This window comes from Vidua chalybeata, chromosome 2, assembly GCF_026979565.1.
Source record: "Vidua chalybeata isolate OUT-0048 chromosome 2, bVidCha1 merged haplotype, whole genome shotgun sequence".
Lineage (NCBI taxonomy): Eukaryota > Metazoa > Chordata > Aves > Passeriformes > Viduidae > Vidua > Vidua chalybeata.
The window spans coordinates 7,548,494-7,572,052 of NC_071531.1; the positions used below are offsets into that span (position 1 = coordinate 7,548,494).

At 36.5% G+C, this 23,559-nt stretch overlaps 1 protein-coding gene across 6 annotated transcripts in view; it reads right to left on the bottom strand.

The window, feature by feature from the left end:
- Positions 1 to 910: 910 nt before the first annotated feature.
- The window catches only part of USP9X (ubiquitin specific peptidase 9 X-linked), a 96,570-nt gene continuing 73,921 nt past the window's right edge, over positions 911 to 23,559 (bottom strand). For 4 of the 6 annotated variants that reach the window (XM_053936055.1, XM_053936057.1, XM_053936052.1 and 1 more), the window contains 17 exons: positions 23,391 to 23,537; positions 22,371 to 22,593; positions 19,873 to 20,093; positions 19,280 to 19,470; positions 18,670 to 18,843; positions 16,636 to 16,777; positions 15,710 to 16,460; positions 15,081 to 15,204; positions 13,675 to 13,900; positions 12,482 to 12,611; positions 10,661 to 10,846; positions 8,792 to 9,012; positions 7,629 to 7,717; positions 5,116 to 5,272; positions 4,504 to 4,716; positions 3,954 to 4,049; positions 911 to 2,509 (listed from right to left, as the gene is read on the bottom strand). In XM_053936055.1, the coding sequence (XP_053792030.1) occupies positions 2,375 to 2,509; positions 3,954 to 4,049; positions 4,504 to 4,716; positions 5,116 to 5,272; positions 7,629 to 7,717; positions 8,792 to 9,012; positions 10,661 to 10,846; positions 12,482 to 12,611; positions 13,675 to 13,900; positions 15,081 to 15,204; positions 15,710 to 16,460; positions 16,636 to 16,777; positions 18,670 to 18,843; positions 19,280 to 19,470; positions 19,873 to 20,093; positions 22,371 to 22,593; positions 23,391 to 23,537 (3,426 nt within the window). In that variant the 3' untranslated portion in view covers positions 911 to 2,374. The remainder of the gene's footprint in view (positions 2,510 to 3,953; positions 4,050 to 4,503; positions 4,717 to 5,115; positions 5,273 to 7,628; positions 7,718 to 8,791; positions 9,013 to 10,660; positions 10,847 to 12,481; positions 12,612 to 13,674; positions 13,901 to 15,080; positions 15,205 to 15,709; positions 16,461 to 16,635; positions 16,778 to 18,669; positions 18,844 to 19,279; positions 19,471 to 19,872; positions 20,094 to 22,370; positions 22,594 to 23,390; positions 23,538 to 23,559) is intronic. The other 2 variants (XM_053936054.1, XM_053936056.1) reach the window with 1 other exon arrangement.

A 23,559-nucleotide genomic window follows, 5' to 3' on the forward strand; every position in this document is an offset into this window, starting at 1 on the left:
GCAGCAAACAATATGGGTTTACCCTTCTTCATGTCACAAAGATGCACAATATCCTCAGTTTGCTGCCTGGAAAACAACTGCCACTGCAGCCATTCCCAATTCTGGGGCAGGGTTGGGTATGGCTGGAGAAAGCCACAGCCTTAAAGTGTCACAGGTTTGACATGTCTCTACAATCATTGCACTATTAAAAGCAAACACATTTGGCAAGGCTGAACTAGCACATTATATATTTTACCTATATAGTACAAAATACGTAATAATTGCCTCTGAGATAGCCTGTTTAACAATTACTGGTCCAAATAAATATTTCAACTTGAGAACTCAGGGTAGAATTTTTGTAGTTAAAACCTCCAACAAGCATCCCCAGACATAAATGGGAACACATTATCCAAATTTACTAAATCCAGGTAAAATGGTATTACTAAAAAACTATGAAGAAAATCTGAATTAACTTGAGCACTAGGAAAAACATGGAAGCATAAAAGTGATCATCGCTACACAGCATATTCAAAAATCTTCTGTGTCTCTCCCTTACACTAAATGCCTAAGAATGCACTTGGACTGAATTTTCCATTGTTCATTTCAAAACTACAGACCTTTAATTTGATAAGCAGCTTTGTTTCTATCAACTCATTTGTAAAAAACACCATCAAGCTTGTGCTCTTAAATATATATATGTATATATAAAAAACATACAAAAAGTACAAGATAAATCACATTAAGGAACTTTTACAGTGTAATTGTCCTGATTATTTTATTCTTGAGGGCCAATTTTTTTTTTTGTGCACAGAATCTCAATGTGACTGTTGTTCCAGAATTCAGCATAGTGCCACTGCACAGAATTCACCTTTCTGTGCAGTCCATTAAAAAACAAAACCCCAAAAAACAACACACACCACAGGACAAAACATTCTTCTTAAATCAAATTCTATTTGTGAATTCAGCAAAATAATTTCTATAAAATAAAACAGCAAAATATTTAAATAGTATAGGGTGGGCTGTATCTGTTTTGCAGGGGTATTTGGTTTTTAGACAGGTTCCAAAAAAATTACACACATTCAAGTTACCAATTTTCATTTAAATACAGTATTTACTGATGCGTTTCTTTAAGTCTTTAAACAAATGTTTATTCTGGAATAGAGATACCTCAGAATTGTATTTGACTAACCAGTAGTTTCTTTTATATTTAAACCCTGCTTCTAATGTTAAGATTTTCTGTATAATGGATAAAGAGCTAAGACAATTCTCGCTTTCAAGTAGAACTGTGAACGAGCAGAAAACCAGCAAGTTAACTTGGTGCAGTGGCACTCACAAGTACTCTGTGATTTTGTTGACTTCCACTTCACTGGGATGCAGTAGAAGGAAAGTGTTAGAAGTTTATCTAATAAGCTCTACCAAAGAAACAAAACAAGCACACCAAATACAGTCTATTATGCTCCAGGCATCCTGGCATAGCAAATTTTTGCATATTTGTTTTAAATCTTTTAAATTCCTATTACTGAAAACTAAGTGTTCTTTATCCCACCCAGAGAGAGAACTGTCAAACATCAGATGTGAGGAACATATGTGAAACTGAAAACCACTTGTTTGTCACATTTTCCCTCCCCATTTTATAGTCTAGGTGTAAGAAGAAAAAGTTCTGAGCAATACAGTTGTCACATTGGGACAACTGCTGTCACGCTTGTTTTTTTTTTTTTTTTCCCCTCATTGGCTACACTAACTTGGTGTGAAGCCATGCTAAATGTTACAGCATAACTATAGCTTCAAAGTGATTAACCTAATACCAGAATGAAAAAGGCAATGAAAAAAGATCTAGAAACAATGTTACATCACCAATTTTCCACATCAACCAAATAATTAAAAGGTTACCAGCCATTACGTTGCTCATAGTAAAATCGACTCCAGTGGCAAAGAATTAACATGAAACTATTTTTGTGGTTGACATGGATAGGCTTTTTTGTAAAGGAGTTGATCCAACTGCCATGAGGCAGGCAACACTGGTTGCAGAGCGCAGCAGATATATCAAGAAATTATTTTTTTGTTTTTGTAGATCTGTGAGTCTCATCAAGACAAAAAAAAAATGTTTCTTGCTCAAGAATTAACAGTCAAACATTAATATACTATATACACCTTTGCCATTTACACATTAGCATCAGGCCATTTATTACAAAACACTATACACTTTCCACTGCAGGCGGGTTATATATTGACAGCAATTTTTCTGCAGATAAGACAGTGAATAGACTCTCCACTCCATGTTGATTAGGAATAGTTTTTCTAGTTTTAAATATTAGCCAGACACAGAGAAAAGTTGGACTGTAAGGCCTGGGTGCACAGTCTTGATGGAGCAAGTTAATTGATTATGTGCATTTCACTAATCTTTTGTCTGAGGCGGGGAAACTTCTTCACTGCCTTCGTAGTTTTCTTGTGCTCGTTGGCCAGTTCGCTGAGGGTTGTTCATATGATGTGCTGCCGGGCCCGTATATGGCTGTCCATGCACGTGGTTATTCTGCAACAAAGCACACACATTTCAAAGGGATTTAACCCTGTGGGCTGTCTCCTGACTCCCTGCTTTCCCCCTTTCCACTCAGACCACTGGGAAGTATCCTCAAGCACACCAACTTCTCGCGTGACTACATCATATGAACACACATCCCAGCTGCTTCATTCCTCTGATTCACACCTTTCACTTACCTTGCCAATTTACACATAAGGGAAATAAACTTTCAACTTGTAAAGATAAAAGCATCAGTTGAAACAGTAATCTCAGCTTTTGAATCACAAACATTTACATGCAAAGCAAAAGCAGCAAGAAAGGAAAAAAGGAAACCAAGAGAGGTTGCCTATGTGCTGCCATGTTACACCGTGCACATATTTTATTAACCGATTCAACCAGTTGACTTTTTTCCCCCTAAAACAATGGGAAAAGCAAACCTGTGTTTATGCAGCATACTTTAATTTTTAAGGGAGAAACCTCAATGTCACAGAACTGAATGAAATCTAGACCAGCAGTTTTCTGCAAATGCTCTGCCCCAATTTAAAAAGTCACAGACAGATCTGGCAAACAAAACCACCTCATTTATCTACTGTTTTGCAGAGTTTGTGGAGAAACCAAGAGCATGAGGATTGGGTGTGTGTTAGTGAGAAATGCTACCTCTTGCAAGAAAGTGAACACACGACAAGGGCAATGGTGAGGTTACGGAATGTGTCTGAACTCGGGAGCTCAGGAAGGAGTGGGAAAATCTGCATGACTTACCAACTGCTCTGCTGAGAACATCAAGTAAGGAAAGCAAGATGGAGGGGAAAATGGATTTGGGCAGGAAAGGAAATTAAATTAGCAGATTTGGAATATACAAAATGAATTGGAACAAAATATGGCAACTAAGTGAGGGATCCAATAATTTAGTCAATTCAGTAAGAAGACCCTGGTTATGATTTCTTCCAGATCTGGCTTTCCACTGGAAAGTATTAACAAACTAGCCATTTAACATTAAAATAGATTTGGATTTTATATGTACTTAAGATTTAGAGATCACTGTTCATAGAATGAATTACATGGCCACAAAGCCATCCACTTTTTTTCCAAAAGCCTTTCACTTATCCAAATTCAGGCCTTGAGACTTGATTTTGTATTTGAAAACAAGAAAGCAGCTCACAAAATATCATCAATGTCAATAAATACAACAGAATCAAATTCAGTATGCACTAGGCTGTGATTACATCAACCTCTCTGCTCTTTCTGTGGATGATTAATCCCTGATCTGATAAAATTCCCACCAGAAGCTCTGATGGTGAAACTGCTCCTGGTGAAATGGAGGTGTGCCTTTATTCCTCCAAACATGGTATTTGACAATAACATGCTTCTGGCTAAATGCCTATCATTTAAGTCACCATAAATGCTAAAAAAAGCAAACCTGAAACTCTGAATAAATAGTTCAACTCAGAGCTTTTACCTGTTGATACTGGGAACCAGGTGAATGGGGATACAGTGGGGCATCTTCAGGTGGAGAAGACTCATGTTCATCTGGGGCATCAGGATCATCTGGTTCCTAAAGTTTGAAACAGCCCATTTAATTTACTTTTTAAAAACATATTACAATTATTCTAGCCCAAACCAATCCTATGTGCAAATGATTGTTTCAGTCATGCTACAGTCATGTTTTAGACATTCAGAGAAAAATTCCACCCCACCCTGTCACCTACAGCTTGTATTGTAATAAATAAAAATTCCCTCTATCAATGTATTACTGGAAATACAGACCCATTCATAATCTACTTCAAACGGACAATTTCAATTTTATACTGCTAATTCTCTAAGTGACAGATGTCTACAGGAACAGTAATAAAAACTGAAAAATAAAAATAAAATATAAATCCATATGTACTTATAAAGTACATATGATATGTGTGGCTTCTTAAATGAGTGGAGACTGTTGCTATGGTTAATTATTTACAGAAGCACTTTACTCAATTCCTTAATTGAAAGTCAAATTAATTCTTTACCTCCTCTGGGCAGAGTTCACAAGCCTTTGCAAGAGTCATTCTAGCACTGTGTGACCTCTCTAGGAAGTAGCCATTTGATGTTTCATTGCTCTGTATTGGTGGAGACCAATTATTGTAGGTGTATTGGGGATTGCCAGTGTATGGTCTACGCTCCAGCTCGTCTCCAAGCCATTCCACTGCCCAGGTCCATTTTCTCTTCAAATCTCCATTGCTCTGCAGATGGAAAAATGAACAATTCACAATTATTTCCTCTGTTCTTGAAAACAAAAATATTTTTCCTTTCCTATACATCAGCTGTCAGAGACCACCAACCTATCTGCTGCTCTTTAAAGGAATCACAAATACCCTTTTTTTCCCAAAGAAAACTTCTAATTTGAAATGAAGTCTGTAGATTTGCAGCTCCATCACAGCTGCAAATTAGTGTGAATTTAACCAGATTGCTTTCAATCCCTTATACTGACCTTCTCATACAGAAGGTTCAAATGAGTTGTCCCTAGAAGTTGTAATTTAATTGAGGTGTTAAAAACTGAATAATGATGGAGTTTGTTTTGGTTTTTTTTTTAAACACAGAAATGGGAAAAAAGCAGCAAGAAACAGAATAAAATGTATCACCTGAAGGATCTGGTAAGCTACAGGGCAGTTGCTGAAGAGAGCTACCATGCACTTTATACACTGGTAAGCTCTTTTCTGATAATGATTCTTCGAGCGCTGAATGGTGTCAAAGAGTCCATCCCTGTCATCTGGGATTCCCTTAAGTGCATTGTGAATCCTAGAAAAAAACAAACCAAAACAACAACAAAACTTTAAGTGTTAAAGAGTTTTAGCATTTGAATTAAGGCTCTATGTACAGTGTAATTATAAAATTGTATTATGACTTCTGGTGTTAGTCAAGAGGCTTTTTTTAAAAATCAAAAAATTAACCTGACATGTCATATATATAACTTACTTTAAAAATTACCAAACATGCTAAAAATATAACTGAACAAGATACATAAAAAATGTAAGTATGATTAATTCTAGTCACAGTAATCAACTTTAACAGTTCAATTTTATTACTGAAGTATCTACTGCATTTACAAATCAGCCCTGTTAACCCAGTAGGTCCTTACAGAATTGGAACAGTTAAACCCTCAACAGAATGGTTACTTGCACTCAGTTATGCTTCTCAAAGACACCCTTTTACATGCAGCTCCTCTGAAGGGGAATGAGTGATACATATTTGTGCATGGGATAAGGGACTTGGGCATTCCCTGGAACTAAGCCCAGTTTCTAGGCCTTCTGCTCTTGAACAGGGCAGAGGAATTAATTGCTACCCTGAAACTGTGCAAAAACTGAGAACTGACATACTTTTGGCTTTGAAAAAAAGTCAGAGGGGACACAGAACCCACACTGGTGTCTCAAAGAGCTACACTCATGGCAGGGAAAGCAACTGCCCTCTTTCCTCAGAGCCCTGGCAGCTGTCAGCCCAGGCTCCATCTGTGAAACAATGATGAGCTTTACTTCAGTTAATTTCATTTAATGGCACTTGCACCATTCCAAACTTGGCACTTGAACCTGTCAAATCAAGAGAAATTTAAGAGGGTGGGTCTGATGCCAAGGGCCAGCAGCAGTGATCTTGCAGTACCAGAGGACAAGCTGCTCCAAGGGATGCACACTGCCCAGGGTCAGATCAGACTCGTTTTCCAGGAGTTAAAGACACCATTTACAATGGACAATTTCACTGTTTTGTGGTGGTTTGTTGAGGTTTTTTTTATGGGAAGACAAAAATCATTAAAACTCTCAGATTATCACAGCAAAACCAAGAACAGGACAGAGACAAGTACTTCAAGCTATGGCCAGAAGTGGCAGCAAGAAGTAGCGGATGACTGGAGCTGGCCATTTAATACCTTCTGTGGAAGCCTAACACAATTCCAGGGAGCAGTGCTACTCCTGACACTGCAAAGGGACATGGAGCGATGTACTTCTCCAGGGAGGCCACACCACAACATTCCACCTCCTTCATACCCTGCTATTCCCAAATACAGCATTATTCCCAACAACCACTTCCTTGATTCCTCACCTGCAGTTCAAATCTAAAAATCCATTCTTTTACTTCGTATCTATTAAAGTATGCCCATCCTCCAGCATTCTGTGGACTTACTTCATGGAATTATTTGTTTATCAAGAAGATAATATAAGCTAACTGCATTATATATGCATAGCAAATCCCATTTAAAAATTACCAAATCCCTACAACTCAGTCATCATATTTTGGAGTATGGTTAAGCCAGACCACCATCTCCTTTGAGTCCCTCCTAAAATAAGCCCAGGCAATTGGTAACATTCTAAATGAGCAGTCTGCTTCCACAGCTAAGGACAGGAGTCCACTCCCATACCCAACAAATGTGCTCTCACTGAAAGGATTTGAAATGTCCTATGAGACACAGTTGGAAATGATTCAGTAAATCCCATACTACCTATAACTGCTTATTATGAAACAGTGACAATTGGCAACACTGACAGGTAGCACATTGATGACATTTGTGTTATCTCACGTACTTTTATATTAAACTTCTGAAAAACTGACTGTTCTTAGAAATAGCATTTACAGTAATTAAAATTTTTCATAACTTTCAAAAGCTTTATTGTGTAGACATATAAAAATTAGGTTTTCAACTGGATTAATATCTAATACGCTGAAGTTTTAATTCTCTTGAAATGTGATCATACAGAGAATACCAAATTTGAAATATTCTTTCCTCCCACATTCACACTTCATGTGTGTCTTGGTTCCACTCCTACATCTGATGTACTACTGAGCAAGCCCAGGCTGTCACGTCACCTCAAGGGGACATTTCTATGAATCAATCTGAGCACTTCACAGGGAAGACCACTGAGTTTAACCTAAACATTCTCTTGTATGTGAGAAATCTTGGCTTTATAGTAAACTTCTGCATAGCAAGGAATATGAAAAATTGTACTTACCTTAAAATTTCAGATAAAACCACAAAAAATTGCTTTATATGTGAATTTTGATTTAATACCTATTTAAAACAAACTTATTGAAAGGATTAGCAACAGAACCACTGGAAAAAACAATCTGTAAAGAACAATATTGAATAATAAAAGGACAGGTAAATACTGACCTGTGAGTTTGCCAGGAGTCCTCAATTAACAGGATTTGCAGAAGCAGATCCAAATAAGGTCGAAGCTCGTATGTATATGAATATGCAACCTAAAAAGTGAAAATGCACAGAACACAAGAAAGCATTCCTTGAGGCAGGCAGCTTATACAGTGAAATACAAGAACATAATTAATTTGAAGTTTACTGTAATCAAAGGGTATTTCAAGATACAATACAAGACAATACTTCTTTTCTAGAAAGTGGTGGTTGTGTCAGGAATCTTGTGGGTTGCAATTTCATTTAATTTGTTTTGTTTTTAAATACAGTAGGTTCCGTAAAGGACAAAATGCCTCTTTTTGACTTTCTGACACAGTTGATCTGAAGCCCCAAGTATGATATGCTGAAGAAAGTACCTTAAAAATACCTTTAGAAAAGCAAAATTTTAAAATGGCACTTTTCACTGATATTGCTACTTTTAGGCAATGCGTACAAAGGTTGTCTTCACAGGTTATTCTAAAATGTAAAATACATGGCTAGCAAAATATCAATAAAATGATTTTTATTATGGTTCTTTCAGGTGTCAAAGGGACATAGACTAGTGTGATGTTACATGAAAAAAAAAAGTGCAAATATAAAGATGGGCTATCAGAAGTAAATTTTATTTGGAGTGGAAAAGTGTAACTGACCTTACAGAGATTACAATGGAAATATAAGACAGAATCTTTGCTAGTTTTGAGTTTGCTTTGCTTTGGCTTTGAGTCTGAAGCCAAATATGTTCTGCAGACTTGTAAAAAAGCCTTACTTAACAAACATACTTGATATAAATACAAGAGAGATCTTAGGAAATTATTCCAACTTTTCATGTCATCTATGAATCTCTTTTATGGATAGACAAGAAGCTTTAGCAGATGCTCTTGAAATACACAAAAACCACCTCGGTCTACTTTCCACCCTTAACACATCATTCCTGACTTGTTAGATTGCTTCCCTAAATTCATAAAGCACTTCCCACAATGCTCCAACATGATGTACAGACCTAAGACTGTAAATACTGACAGAGGATGCCATCTTGAGGAAATTTATTTATCAAGCACCCCTTCAGTATTTAATACAACATTCTTACATATAAATGCAGAATCATTCATATTTTTATTCCCATCTTTCTCCTAGCTTTTTATTTTTACCTGCCAAAGTAGTTCACTGAGGACTGTGGAAGAGAACTGAGGATTCTCCCAACAGCAGAAACGAAGCAACTTGATGGTCTCTTCAGAGTTGCTGCAATCTTCAATAATTTTCTTTACATAACTAGTTCTCACAAACAGAATGTCTGCTACGTTCTGCTGAAGTGCCATTATAGGTTGAGATAAATTAGGATCACCATAAGGGTTGGCGAGTGGGGGATTACCTGGAACAAACAGTTACTGCAGATTAAAAGGTGGTGAAGTACCTTCAGTGTAGACACTCTAAAATACAAACTGGTGTAACTCGTCAAAAAATACAGATGAAGAAAATACACAAGCCCTCCCTTAACAGCTGACTTGCTTTGAAAAAAAATAGTATGAAATAACTAATTTTTATGTTTGTGAAGCTTGACACTTGCTGCCTGAGAGAGCTACTTCTCCCTCTCTGATATGATTATGCAGTGACAATCAAAGCAGAACAGCTGGAGACATGTTCACATGCAAGAGATTCCTCAGAGAAACCCTCTTATCTCCTGCATTTATCTACTTCCCTGCTTGTGTAACACAGCCCAAGTCATATTTTAAGGACACAATGTCTGTTTACTTCACAAGACAATGCATAAGTGTTCAGGGGAGTATCTATGTTAGAACAGTCCCATTTGAATCTCTGGAGTGTAGAGAATAAATATACTTTTGTAATTAATGTATTTTATTTAGTCAGCTTTGTTTTGTGTAGTGTAAGAATCTTGATTTGCTCCTGATGTTTCTAAATTTAGCAGTGTTTTGAGTTATTGTTTGAAGATGCCCAGAAGACTAGGGAGAACTTTCCTAGTTTCATAAGGTGAAGCAAAAAATAACTTTATTTTGCAAACAGTAATCATAATTAGTAGTCAAAGTAAAGTTCATATAAATAATCTTTTTTAGTACATTATTATGAATATATTGAATATACAACTATTTTTTACAGGTAGAGTATCTTTTCAGTTTAAGCTTCAAGTAATGCACTAGATAAAAACCCAACCAAAACTGCCACATGATTCTTATTACAGCACAGTAAAATTTTCAGTTCATTAATCTCACTATAGCACAGTCTAGCCTATTGACTTTATAGCCTGACACATCAAGCTGTAATGAGTTTGCCATTAAATAGCTTCTCTACAGATTTCTAATTAGGTTTTCTAAAATATGCTTAGCAGAACATGTACAGATACAGGCTATAAAGTCCACATGGCCCAATATCCTGTCACCATTCCTCAAAAATAACTGCACTCCATTCAGCTACTGGAAATGTTAATGATTTACACTGTGGTTAATCAATTTCTAACTGATTCTTATATTTTATAAATTGAAGCGCTGGCTTCTGTTTGCTGTCTTGAGTGTGAACGAGCATCAAATCATATTCAAGAGCTACCCAAAACAATGCAACGTCTCTTCAGTGCTAAGCACTATCAGTTATCTCAAAACCTGCTGTGGTGCTTTTCCTGTACAGATTATTTCTGTAGTCTAGTTTTCATCACCTACTCAGGATAAAAACATCTTTAGACAACTCTTTACAATGGGCTTAAACTATTCTAAAAGCATCACTATTTTGTAATGAACAGCCTCCTACATTACTAATTATTCCCCTATATTTTTAAGGCATAAGCAAAGCAGCATAAAATACAGAACAGATTTCTGTCTTGGTCTTTTTAGTATAACAAATCAGTTTTGCTTACAACAAACAGATTTGTTTCTTTAAGTGAAAGTAGCTGCTAAACATAAAAGGAACATGTTTTTCCAGCTGAACCAGTTTATAAATAATAGCTAAACATGCACAAAAGGACATTTACTGGTTTAGTCAATGGATCTAAAGCAAACTTAGGATCACGGTACCATTGATAGAAGACTGCATCCGCGATGAGACGTTGCAGCAGCGGATCAGCTGTGACACCACAGTGTACAGCTTCCCCAGCTCAGCATACTGGTACTTAATTGGAGGGCCTGGACCTTCATCCAGAGCCACAAGCATGAAGGTTGCAGGAACATTTAGTTTCAGAAGTTGTGTCTTCTCTGCTACACCTTTATGGGACAGGGAGAAAAAAAAAAAAAAATCTTGTTTCCAACACTGAAAGTACTTTTAGAATTTTTTAAAAGAAAAATAACAATAGTTTACATGACTCATAACTTTTTAGTTCTTGGGTTCTATTGAACCCTCATTTATACCTTCGAGGGAAAAAATAATCAAATCAATAAAGATGCACAATAACATTATATACAGCTGAAAAATCACATTGAAGGAGAGTTGTAAATTACTACCATTTCTACACAGTGCTTATTAGCACTTAAGCAATGCACAAGTAGCATCTGTGTTAATAGTAAAGCCTCAGAGAAGTCTTTTGGACAATAAATTAATCCTTTTATTGTGAGGCCCACAGGATAGGAAAAACAACCCCCACAGTGTATTTTGTTAATTTTCTATCATGTCCTAAATACATCAATCACAAACTTAAGACATTTTTAACTGTGCCACATGATGTAATAAATGCAAATTAAGTGACAAAATAAATAAGAAAACCTCCAAAACCCCAACCAACCAAAAAATCCAAACCTATACCTGCTTTTACTGCAAGAATACTGTGCATATACTACACAAGTACTCACCAGCAAATTCACTATATCCATTCTTGCATTCTGTTTCTTATTTTGCTTAAAAGTAATGATTTTTCATATATTTCCAAGTCTTTCTTATTCTGAAATACAACTGGGCCTTACCTTCCATTTTTCTGATAAGGAGGAGTGTAAGTGGGTTTTTTTTTTTGGCATTTTTTCTGATTATGCTAGATAGTTGTGTAGTTGCATCCTCTGCAGAACTGACCTCTCACTTGCTTTGATGTGAACAATCTACTATTTGATTTCTCAAAATGTCAGACAATTTAGTCTTTTCCACAGAATGCAGGAATGATCTTATTATTGTGGTTTTTGCTGAATGGACTCTACACTCATACAGAAGCCTTCAGGTAACAGTAGTAAGACAAGGAAAACTGCTTATTGTATTTGTATTTCCAGGTTTATCTCTGCAGGGTAGATCGTGGTAATTATCAGACCCACAAGTAAAATTACATTTTCCTATCTGGCTTCTGAGTGCTCTCCTACTCAGAGGCCTGAACTGCACTGACTATGAAAAGCTAGTGAAAAAGAAAAGAGAAGTTGGAGCAGAAGAATGGTATCTCTCTTCTCTGCCATGACACTAATTCTACTCTGGTGTCATGACAGAAACCTGCCAGACAGAGAATGCTTTGGTAGGCGAAGTATATGAAAGCAATAGACAGTACAGGTATAATTAAATTAACACAATTGTCTAGATTAATTTTAGGGATAGGAAATTACATTCCTTTAAAATTGTCTACTTCCTGCATGAGCTGATAAACAGCAACAGTCAAGTATTTTATAAAGGTTCACCCCCATCCTCTCTCAGCAGGATACTGTTTTACAGCTCCAAGCTTCTCATGTTTATCTTCCATGGATGATAGGGAGACTGAAGCCCCAAACTCCAAAGAGGAGGAACACAGATGCTAGGGAGCATTTGTATGACACATAACTACAACAATCTGCCTAAGGATGGAAAACTGGATCCTCCTGCTGTTATCTCTGTAAGTGGATCATCAATAAAGCCCCAGTTTATTACAATGCTATCAGTAAAAGCAATTTGCTTACCTAGATTGGCATACATCACGAACAGATTGAAATACTGCTGCAAGTGGCGCCCGTGTTCGGATACCTCCCTTCTTAGAAGATTCAGTACCGCCCTCAGTAAGTGATCACTTAAACTTAAGTTATCATAAGCCTGCAGAAAGAAACAAGTTCTACTGTTAGTGGCTGAATCTATCATATCTTTATTTAGTTTCTACTGTGATAGAGAACAGAACTGGTTAAAATGTATTGGATTTATACAAGCTCCAAAGTACCAGCAGCTGGGTCAGTCTTGAGTGTCTCACGCAGACAAAAAGACACAGACAGGGAGTAAGACTCCTATCACTCAATACCGTTTAAGTCCCAAGAAATTATAGCTACAGAAACTTTTAACTGGGCTTTTTTTCCAATAGTAGATAGGCGTAAATAGTCAAGAAATACACATGCAAGTCCACTATTAACTTTGTAAACTAAGACAACCGAATCACTTCTACAGGTATATCTCAAATACCTCACAACACAGAACACTTCCTAAGCCTATGGAGCTACAACTTAATTCTTAACAAATTCTTTTGGTGGACACAGTAGTGAAAACATTCTGAGAAGGTAAATGGGACCATGTAAGCAAAATGAGACATTAAAACATGACAAAGCAAAGGCTCAAAAAAGTTAATATTTTTAACACTGTTATCACAAGTATCACAATAAGATGTAAGCTTTTTTTGTTGTTTATGTGTAAAATCAGGCAATTCACTGTCTACTCCTACACTAAGTTACAATTTTTGACAATTTCACTGTTGCCAGATACATCCGATTAAAACTTAGGGAACTCCTGCAGGTTTTCAGGTTAGTGTGTTTGTTTGTTTGTGGGGGTTTGTTTGTTGTTTACAGTACTGAATAAAAACATGGGTTCACTTCCCTAGACATTACTTCACTAAAATAACTGCTTTTTTTTTTTTTTTTTTTTTTTTTTTTTCCAGATTTCACACTCCCAGCTCAAAACTCTCATTGAGCCTTCACAGGGATTTACAAATTAGGGGAAACGGAGCCCTCTGACAGCAACTCTCTAACTGGTTGAGTTACATCCTGTTTTGTAGTGCAAAATGGGCTGTACAGCCAACACTGATGTATTTGCTCCCAAGTTTACTTTACATTAAATGCTTATCATGAAGAAGTAAGAATAAGTTTCAAAAGCTTTTCATTGGAAAATTAAATACCTGACTGGAAGGTCCAGGAGAGGCAAAAGGTGATTGACATGGTCCGTCTTGCAATGAAAAATGTGCAATAAATACTATAAGTTTTGCAAATGCACCCCTCACTTCTGCACTGGGGCATTCCAGGAGATACTCAGAGAAGCGGTTTGAAACGTTAAAAAGGACGTTGTGTGCAAACCAAAAGCGTACATTCTTGCTGTGACGGAGCAGGATGCACAGGGCATCATACCTGAAACAGGAGATGGCACAGTTATGACCAAATGCAGACATGCTCTTTTGCAGAGTTTGAAGAAAATATGCATTAAAGGTGATTCCCAAACATTTTTGTTCACAAAATTATTCTAATTAGATACTTTGTAGTTCCTATAGTGATACTCTGATGAGCAATCAGAAATGGAAGATATCCTGCAATTAAAAACCTAACACTTAACTGTAGCATTTTACTTCTATCACCCATAAGAATTAAGTTAGCATTACACCCCCCTAACTACTCCTCAAAGTAGGTCCTATTTTAGCAGTACATTGTCTCTGTACTGGAACTGGGGGAAAGGCTGAGCAGCAGAGAACACAGGTGGATTTCATAAGCTGTGTATAGAACAAACAACTAAATATGTAACCTAACAAGAATTTATAGTCTCATTTAGAGATCTTAAAAAACCCCACAAAATGGAAAACCAATACCCAATGACTAAAATATCTGTTTCAGAGAGGACCTTGCATTACTCTGTCCTTTCAGCAGGAATATTTGAACTCTTCTTGATCTCTTAAATTAGAAGGAGTAACTTAAGCTACTCTGGAAGTTGCTCCTGAAGGTATGAATTTGCCATTATTACACAGCTACTTACTAGTAGCTGGTAAACTACTGGCCACGAATACCAGATTTTCTCTCCAATTTGACCAGCAGTAACCCACACTCCTCTCCCCAGCAGAGAACAACCCAGCTGAAGGACTAAAACAACTAAGATGGGACTGTTACAGTGTGGATTTGAATTACGTAGCAAAGTACTCTGCCAACAGTGTCTCAAAGACTATTATAAATGTTTCACAAACAGAATTCAAATATAAGCTGCAACAATGGCTTGTAAAGAGCTTTGTTTAAAACTACTAAAACAATGTAAAAACCATTCTGAATTTGTCAGAAAACATAACTTGTTAGTTCTGTGCTAGTGACAATTTCCATTCTTTTATTCTTTTTAAAAGACAGACAAAAGGACAGAGTTAAGCTCTGTTTGAAAATGAAATTTGAAGCTATTCAGATCAGCAGGATATTTTAAGGCTCAAATTCTTCCCAGCATTTTCTATTGAAATTTTCCCCCCTTTTCACCTGCACCTTCACCATGTAACTAAATGGAATCTTTTAACAGACATCAAACTTCCAAAACTGTAATTGTTGTTAAAAGACAAAATACCAATCACTAGCAGGGCCACGGACTATTTTCTTTGTATGAAATCCTGTGGTGAAGAGAAATCTAGCAGCAAGCTGAATACTAATCATAGTTATTTCTTCTGCTTCAGGCAACAGATGATCTTGTCCTAAAGAAAAATCAGAATACTCACATGTAGACAAAGTAAAAGCAATTTTTAGTAATTTAACTGATTTCAGATTACTGTTTTGTCTGATATGGTATTCCAATTTTAGAAGAAACTTGATCAAAATAGCCTCTAGCTTCTATAATGTATAATTTGAAAATGTAAGCTTCAATACAGGTACCTGGAGGCTAACATATATCTTTTATAAATTCAGCATCTCACCTCTGAGAACTGTTTTCAACAAAAGAGCCCTCAAACCTGAGTATTTTAACTTGATTTAGTAAAGCAACTGAGTAATAGCTGATAGTTTATCAAAGTATTTTTTGCTAAATATTCTGGCAAGTTATCACTGATGAACAACTCAACAAGAAGCGTTTAACTGCAGAAGGACAAGAGTATTCAAAGCAGGACACACCAAATTTCCACTGGCTAGATAAATCCTTGGCCACACAAACCAAAACTCTTCTTGCAAGAAATGAATCCATAATTATCACACTACCATACTAACCTGGAGGAGGGTTTAGGTAGACACTATTACAAGTAAGCAACTTCTTTATGAACTGGAAATATTCCAGGCTGTACTGCATCCGATTGTGCATGAACTGCACGTTCTGCTTGCGCACGCTTCGCTCGATGGCTGAGGGCATTTTAATCTGGTGGGGTTTAGTGGTGATAGTGATTTCTGAAATATATTTTATTAGTTCATTGTCCTTGTCTATCGTGTCCATGCGTTCATAAAAAAGAATGTAAGCATTCCACCACCTCTTCTGGCGCCTGTAGGACATTCGCTTCATCATGTGATCAAACACTTCACCCATGTACTCTCCCCCAAAACACTGGTTTTTCATCTCTTCATCGTCATCCATTTTACACTCTGTCACATCTCCATCATCAAATTTGTACCACCGGTTCTTCTCACCATCTCCACCATTCCTCTGGATAATGTAAGAGTAGTAATGTCCACCGCTGGCCTGGCCGCTGTGCACAAGTACACCCACAAGTCTGTATTTTGTGCTCCCAGAGTGTTCATTTTCCGACTGCTCATTTTGTATTATCTGATTTTCAGGATTCACATCATCCCCTTCCAATTTTGCTACACCTGCCACTGTGTAAGGCTCCATGTCCAGTTCTCGTGGGAATTCAAAATAATCATTGAATTTGATTGCACACTCCCTTTCCCAGTCATAATCAAATCGTTTCAACTGGATCGCAAGAACTGGAGGCAACTTCTTAATCAACAAGCGTTTCACTGTATCCACCTAAGAAAGGACACATACGGTTACCAGCTCTCAAATTTCCATTCATATACTCTCACCAAATACCAAACTGAGTAATGAAAGGATGACTTTTCTCCCCAGACATGAACTAGGACTGAACTTAGTAGAGCTGTAACATCACATCTGTACACAAATTTAATATATAAGGAATCATTACCTTTTTGTTGCATTTTTCACAATGATATGCATTTGCACCTTCCAATAAATCTCCTTTGACGTACTGCTCCAAAGAATCAAGAAGGTTTTGGTGATTCCTTATATCTACATTCAGAGTTGTGAAGGATTCCTCACACTCATACCTAGCAATGAACAGGTAAATGTATGAGAGAGGTAGGAATGTGTTCAACTTTTTATGTCTAACCTGTGCTACAGTGTGTAAGCAGTGAAAGAACTGAACTCTTTTTAACTGCAGCTTTCCTACAGGTACTTTACAGTATCTGCACACTGTATTTTTATGGTCGGGAATTAGAGTGATAAACACAAATACTGCATCACACCTAAAGACAATAGTTCAAAACAGATGCCAATTCAGCAAAAAAAACACCCCAAAAAAAGCCTTTTTATTTTCTATCTAAAAAACATGGAATCACCATCTTCATAAAACCTCTTTGAATGTTTATGACTTGCTTTGACATTGTGTTCTAAATATAATCTACAAACAAATCTCTAGCAATGAACCACCAATGCTTGAGAGACAACCAGTTGATACATCCTGGAAGCAACTTTTTCTTTTTAAAGATAAAGAAGTGATGAATAAATTTTAAAAGCCACATCTATTCCAGTGTAACCCTGAAGGGCTTGTTTCCCTGATATACAATCAAGCATTCAAAGGCTGAATAAATAAATATTTAGAAACACTTCAACCAACAGCAATATTCAATATCCAATATCCAATAAATAGCTTACAAAAAATATAGAAAGGCAGTTAATTTGCCACACACAAATCCACAGTTTAGTTATTATCAGTTCTCTCCTCCCTGAACTATATTTTTTTAATAAGTAACATTATGCAAATCCAGTAGAGTTCAAAAAAACACAGAAATACTTCAAGATAATACATAATATCAGGAATGAATGGTTACTCATGTTGATTCTGGTCTGGATCTGCCATTTAATTACCCATTGCATGTAAGGTGAAATCAGTGCTATCATTTTACCTTGCAGTATTTCAACTCACTTCTAGTCACTCATTGTAACCCATGAAACCTAAGATGTTCACTTTACAAATTATTCTTATTCATACATCGGTCAATTGAAGTGGAAAGATTACCACAATAAAATCCATTTGTGTAATTTTTTCCAGTATTTTAATTGCTAACTGGAGGTTAAAGGAAACAGTCAGCTTTCAAAATAAAGAGAATTTGCAATGGCAATGTACAGAGATATGTACTGTTAAAGAATCACACATGATCTGAACAGTAAGAAGGCCAACTGATAGTGACAGAAATAAACACAATAATAAAAAAAAGCCAAATGCTAAAAAGAATAAGTTCATCATTAAGCCATCCTGAATTTTGCATGCAACCATCCATCCAAAAAAGAGAGATAAATTAAAAAGTCTGGGGAATTACAACTTTAAAATACCAAGTTCTATTCCTTCATTAATCATCGAAACAGCGAGCTACAGACTTGCAATCTGATTTGGCATGGGTTGTTTCTTACATGCCTTCTACAAAATTTCAGTATTCACGTTTAAAGTTAACTACAAATACAGCAGCAGTCTTAAGAAAAAAGATGAACTTTCTACACCACTGTCCTTAATTACAGGTTACATGCTGAGTACGAACAGTTTTACTCATTGGAACTGAAGATTCCTATTTGGCTCAGCTCTAAACACACATTATGGAAAACCAAAGACAGCAACAATTGTTGGCCAGGTATTAAAATTTTCTACATTGTATTTGGTCCCTACAATTGTTTTCACTTTAAACATGAAAAAGCATAATCTTTTCCTGCCTTGATCAATACACAATTCTTCACATACAATCTATGAAGTAGAAACAATAATGATTAAGTACTTCAAGGCACTTGTAGACAAATGAATGTTCAGCTGTAGAAAAAACAAGGTAGCAAAATCTATTAGCTTAAAAAAACAACACAAAAAGCCCATTCTTGACTCTAATTACTTTTATAAGGACACAAACATGAGTTGTTTTTCTATTAAAAAAATATTAAAATCTTCAACACTTACCGATGTGGGCATCCTTGACAAATCTTCTGATCAGCAAAGGACCCTCCTAAAACTTTACTTAACATTGCTGGATGGCCCAAAGCTTTTAAAGCTTCATCTAAACTGTCCACCAACGAATTAAAAAATTCTAAAGCATCATGCTGTTCACGTAGATTTACAGGTTCACCCCAGAGTCTGAAAATGAAAGCACATTTTGTCAAATATTTTTTGTTTTGTTTGCCAACAATTTATTTTTGAAAAAAAAAAATATTGTTCAAGATCCTAACCCCTCCTCCTTAAAGAGCCAAACTGCTGGGTTTTGATGTACTATACAATCTGTTGTTGTGTCCCTGACACTTTCTTGGTAAGTAAAAACAATCTCTTGCATATAACTTCATACTGAATTCAAAGTCTCACTACCAAAAACTGCTAAAATTCGAAAGAATCACCCTGCTGTAAACTCCAGTTTATTATTATTATTTAGTTTATTAACAGACTTCTACAGAATGATGAAAAGGCACATAAAGCTTCTGCTCATTTACACTTTACATCATTGCCATTCTACTATGATTATTTTTTTTGCGTTTCAGTGATCCAGTGAACCAACATCAATGCTCAATTTTCTACTTACCTGAACTGTTTCCAAAACCCTCTTGGTACATAGTACTGTAGCCTGGAAGCTGCTAAATGGCCAAAAATTACTTGGAGATGCCTCAAAACTCCAATATTGTATTCTTTTCTATCTTCAGTTTTGCTCAGTGCTGGTTTATCTTCATACTGATGTGGATAACCAAAGACATCATCTCGTGGGTCAACATTGCTCTGAAAAGCAGAAAATTTGTGCAATTCACTTTCAGATGTAGCTGTCTCATAGTTAGTTTTACCCTTTGTTTAATTTGACAATCTAAGGTGTTTCATATTCAGCTGAAACCCCAAATATTTTCTTTGTTTCCATTAACAAAGTTGTGGTGGCTGGAATAAGGTGTAGTGCTCTCCAGGAGAAATCAGGCCTGAGGAGGAATTCTGCAAACCCTGCCACCTGGATCTTCTGAGGTGCCCCTCTGGCAGTGAACCTATTCAAGTATGAAATATTATCCTATTTTCCCCACAGGTATCAGTGGAAATCAAAGTGATTGATTAGCAACTGAAATTTATTATAACCTTTTCATTAAAAAAAAGTAATTACAATTTAAAGATTAGGTTATTTTATATAATTAAGTTTACCTCGTTGTCCTGCTTTTCATCCCCAGACATGTCATCATCTACATCACTGCCTGTGCCTTCTATTGCAAGAATCCCATTCCTGATGGCTGGAATCATGTACAGCTGCTGAATGACAGAATTCATGTAACAAGTGGCACCAGCATTTTTCAGTCCCACAAATCCCTTTGGCGGCCGAGGCCCAACAGGTGGCAGATATTCCCATTCTGTGAGTGCTTCACAAGCTAAGAGGAAACAGCACAAAGTGGTCAGGGAACTGTTTTGTTATAAAATAAAGAGGGCATCAATGCAGTACAAAGGGCAGTTGCATAAAATTATTCTTAGTTTGTATCATACTGCAATTTAATAAAAAACAATGTTCCATCAGAAAACTTAATTGCTAAAATTAACACAACTTCCATGAAGGACAGTTCTATCTGCAATCTTATTATAACATTTTCTTCTACTGCATAACTAAAGAGGTGGCCAGGCAAAAATTTAGTCTATTTATACATGAAACAGAAATCTTTCCTCAATACCAGCAAGTTTATTAGTTGAAGAATTCAGCTGAATGAATATAGAATATATAACCAATTTATAAACCTTCCAAAAATTATAGTACTCTTAAAAATTTACAATCCTTAAAAAAATTATAGAATTTCACTTAAACCTCACTTTTTCTTGCGAGGATGGGAAACAGCTTTAGCAAATGCTATATATATAACTTGATATATATTTTTTCCTCCTGAGTCTTCTCTTTCAGGTCCTTCAGATCTCTTAAAGAACATTTACAATCACCTAAGCTAACCTGTTGTTCTGTCTGTAGTTTTAACACAAGAAATTCTGATATAAGAGAGCATGCATATTTATTTACAAGCAGATTTGGTGTATGAATCCCAGAGTATGCACAGTTCATACATGTCCTCTCTTCTGACATACCCGAGATCTGGTGTTCTGTTGTGCTTATCAAACACTTGAATGGAAGGGAATGCCATGAAATCCCCCTTATTGTGAGGTGGTAAGAAATACAGTACTTCCCAATAGAAAAGGGTGAAGAAAGAAGGATGAGGCAGAGGGGAAAATTATAAAGCTGCCCTTTTAATTTATTCATCTGAGATGGAACTGAACAGGAAGAGACTGAAAAGCCTCAAGTGACTCCCTGATGGCACCATTCAAGCAAGCTCTGACACTCTGAGAGGCAGTGGACAATTTCCACTTTTGGATACTATTTTTAGTTCCTTATGATTTTGCTCAACTCTATGAGTTTAAACATCTGTTAAATCACATAATGGTTTGGGTTGGAAGGACCTTTAAAGATCATCTCGTCCAACCCCGTGCCATGGGCCAGGATATCTTCCACTAGACCAGATTGCTCAGGGCTCCATCCAACCTGGCCTGGAACACTTCTGGGATGAGGCAACTGGGTAACCTGTTCCAGTGTCTCAGCATTCTCACAGTGAAGAATTTCTTCCTTGTGTCCAATCTAAATCTATTCTCAGTTTAAAATCATTGCCTCTTGTTCTATAACTACAGGCCCTGGTACAAATCTTTTTCTCCATCTTTCTTATAAGCCACGTTTAAGTAATGAAGGTCACAATAAGGTCCCTAGAGGCTTCCCTTCTCCAGGCTGAATAACCCCAACTCTCCCAGCCTTTCTCACCATATGAGCCTGGGTTTCCTTGGTTTGATGGTGTTTGGATTTTGTTTGGTGGTTTTTGATTTTTTCCCTTCCCCTGTTAATATTACAGCAGAATGGTTTCAGTCTCCCTTTAGGGCTGGAGAAAATATCCTCCTGCTTGATCATTTTTAAGAAATGCTTTTTTTATGACAACAATAACCTGTGCTAAAAACAAGCCTTTTGCCATCCTTGTGAAAATCAGCCCAAGTTTCACTTGACTATTAGCTTTTGAAGCACTAACATTTGCAAGTTTTTGAACACACAGCAATCACTACAACCTTTCTCCATTGAGAGGGAGAAAGTTCTTTCAGTGCAGAGCTGTACTGAGATAAGGCGAAAAAGGAGCCTGAAAAAGGACTATGACAAGCAGAGAATGAGTTCAGAACTAAAAAGAGAAGCAGGACAGAGCACCTGTGTCTGTGTGTGGACAATGATGACAAATCAGGTGAGCAACCAAGAAACTGGCTCTAAAACTAAGCTGAAGATACCTGTTGAGGCTCTGGGATTGGTTAGCAAGAGCCTGATATGATGAGACAGAAGTAGAAGATACAGACAGAATAGGTTCCTGGGAGCTGGTATGGACAGAGGGAAGTACTTAGAGACTGGGACAGGAAGGGTCAGGCTGTGACTGGGGCTGGAATTTGGATGTGAATGCAAGTCAGTATATTTACTGCATAAAGAAAAACAAATAAAGGCTACACTGGCAATTGCAACATTAAAAGCAGCCACAAACAAACCATGAAAAAAAACCTCAGCATTTGGTTCAGTGGATAATATAAACAAAATCTATACATGATATGTACATTGAAGAGTAGAAAATAGATAATTAAAAAGTATTACATACTAGTGATTGCTGTACCTATGTAATACATTTCAGTCAACGTGTCTACTATCTGTTTGAGATTTCGCACACATCCAACTGCAAGTGCAACGAGGAGCTCAAAGCCAGCATTAATAGTAGCTGGTGAACTACAGACTGGTATGGCCTGCTCAGCAGGCAATTCTCCATTTCTCATGTATTGTAGATAAACATTGGATGCTGGAAAGATGAAATCATCTATCAACTCCTGAAAAAAAAAAAAGACAATAAATCACCTGTTACCATGGAAATTATTTTATAAGAGAGTAAGGGTTATTACATAAATCAATATCTGAGAACCAGAGGGGTACTTAAAAAAAAAAAACAAGAGTAAAAATTGAGACCAATAACATAATGAGCTTTTAAATTTAGAACAGAAGAACTCCACTCTAAAGTTGCTCCCTGCAAACCCACCTCCCCAGTGTAAGTTAAAAATAAATCTGTACCGTTCTTCATTGGTAAAAAATTTCTTTTGCAAAACCAATATTATCTACAAAGCTCTTTATCAATTAGTGCTGAAAAACCAACATTCCTGCTCTATAATATCAAGAGGTACAAAGAAAACATGTCTGATTAAAGAGATGCTCAGATGTGAAACATTTGTTCAAACCTGCCCAAAGCATTAATAGCACTAATTAAGAACACGTGCAGGAAAGCCATTACAGAGGTAATGAAGGAAAGCAGTCCTCTACAGGATTATCCTGTATCTAGCTCACTATCTTTGTGTGATGTTTGTCAAGTACTGGAATACAGTAAGAATGAGAATGTTAAAAGCACTTTATGAATGAAACATGCAATTTTAAAAAGTATTTTTAAAGAAAACATTGATCTCCAATCAAAAGCATTTTTATGGATACAGCCCACAAGATGTGAAGTTTCTTTTTACTTCTTTATAGATAAAGATAAACAAAAAAACCCAAAAATCCACCACCAAAAAAAAAAAAACAAAAAAAACCTCACAAAGACAAAGAAATCCCCTCCAGAGGTCAAAAAACTTGAACTTACTTTAATGAGATTAGCACCTCCTTTTTCACAACCAATATGGTATTTCTTCTCAGGTGTCTGGAATGCTAACAACTCTTTTGTAACTCCAAGGTGACCCTCTAGGATTGTTTCTTCAACACCTGTTTCTCCTGTTCTTTTTACTTCATCCTGCCATTTAAGAGAAAGTTAG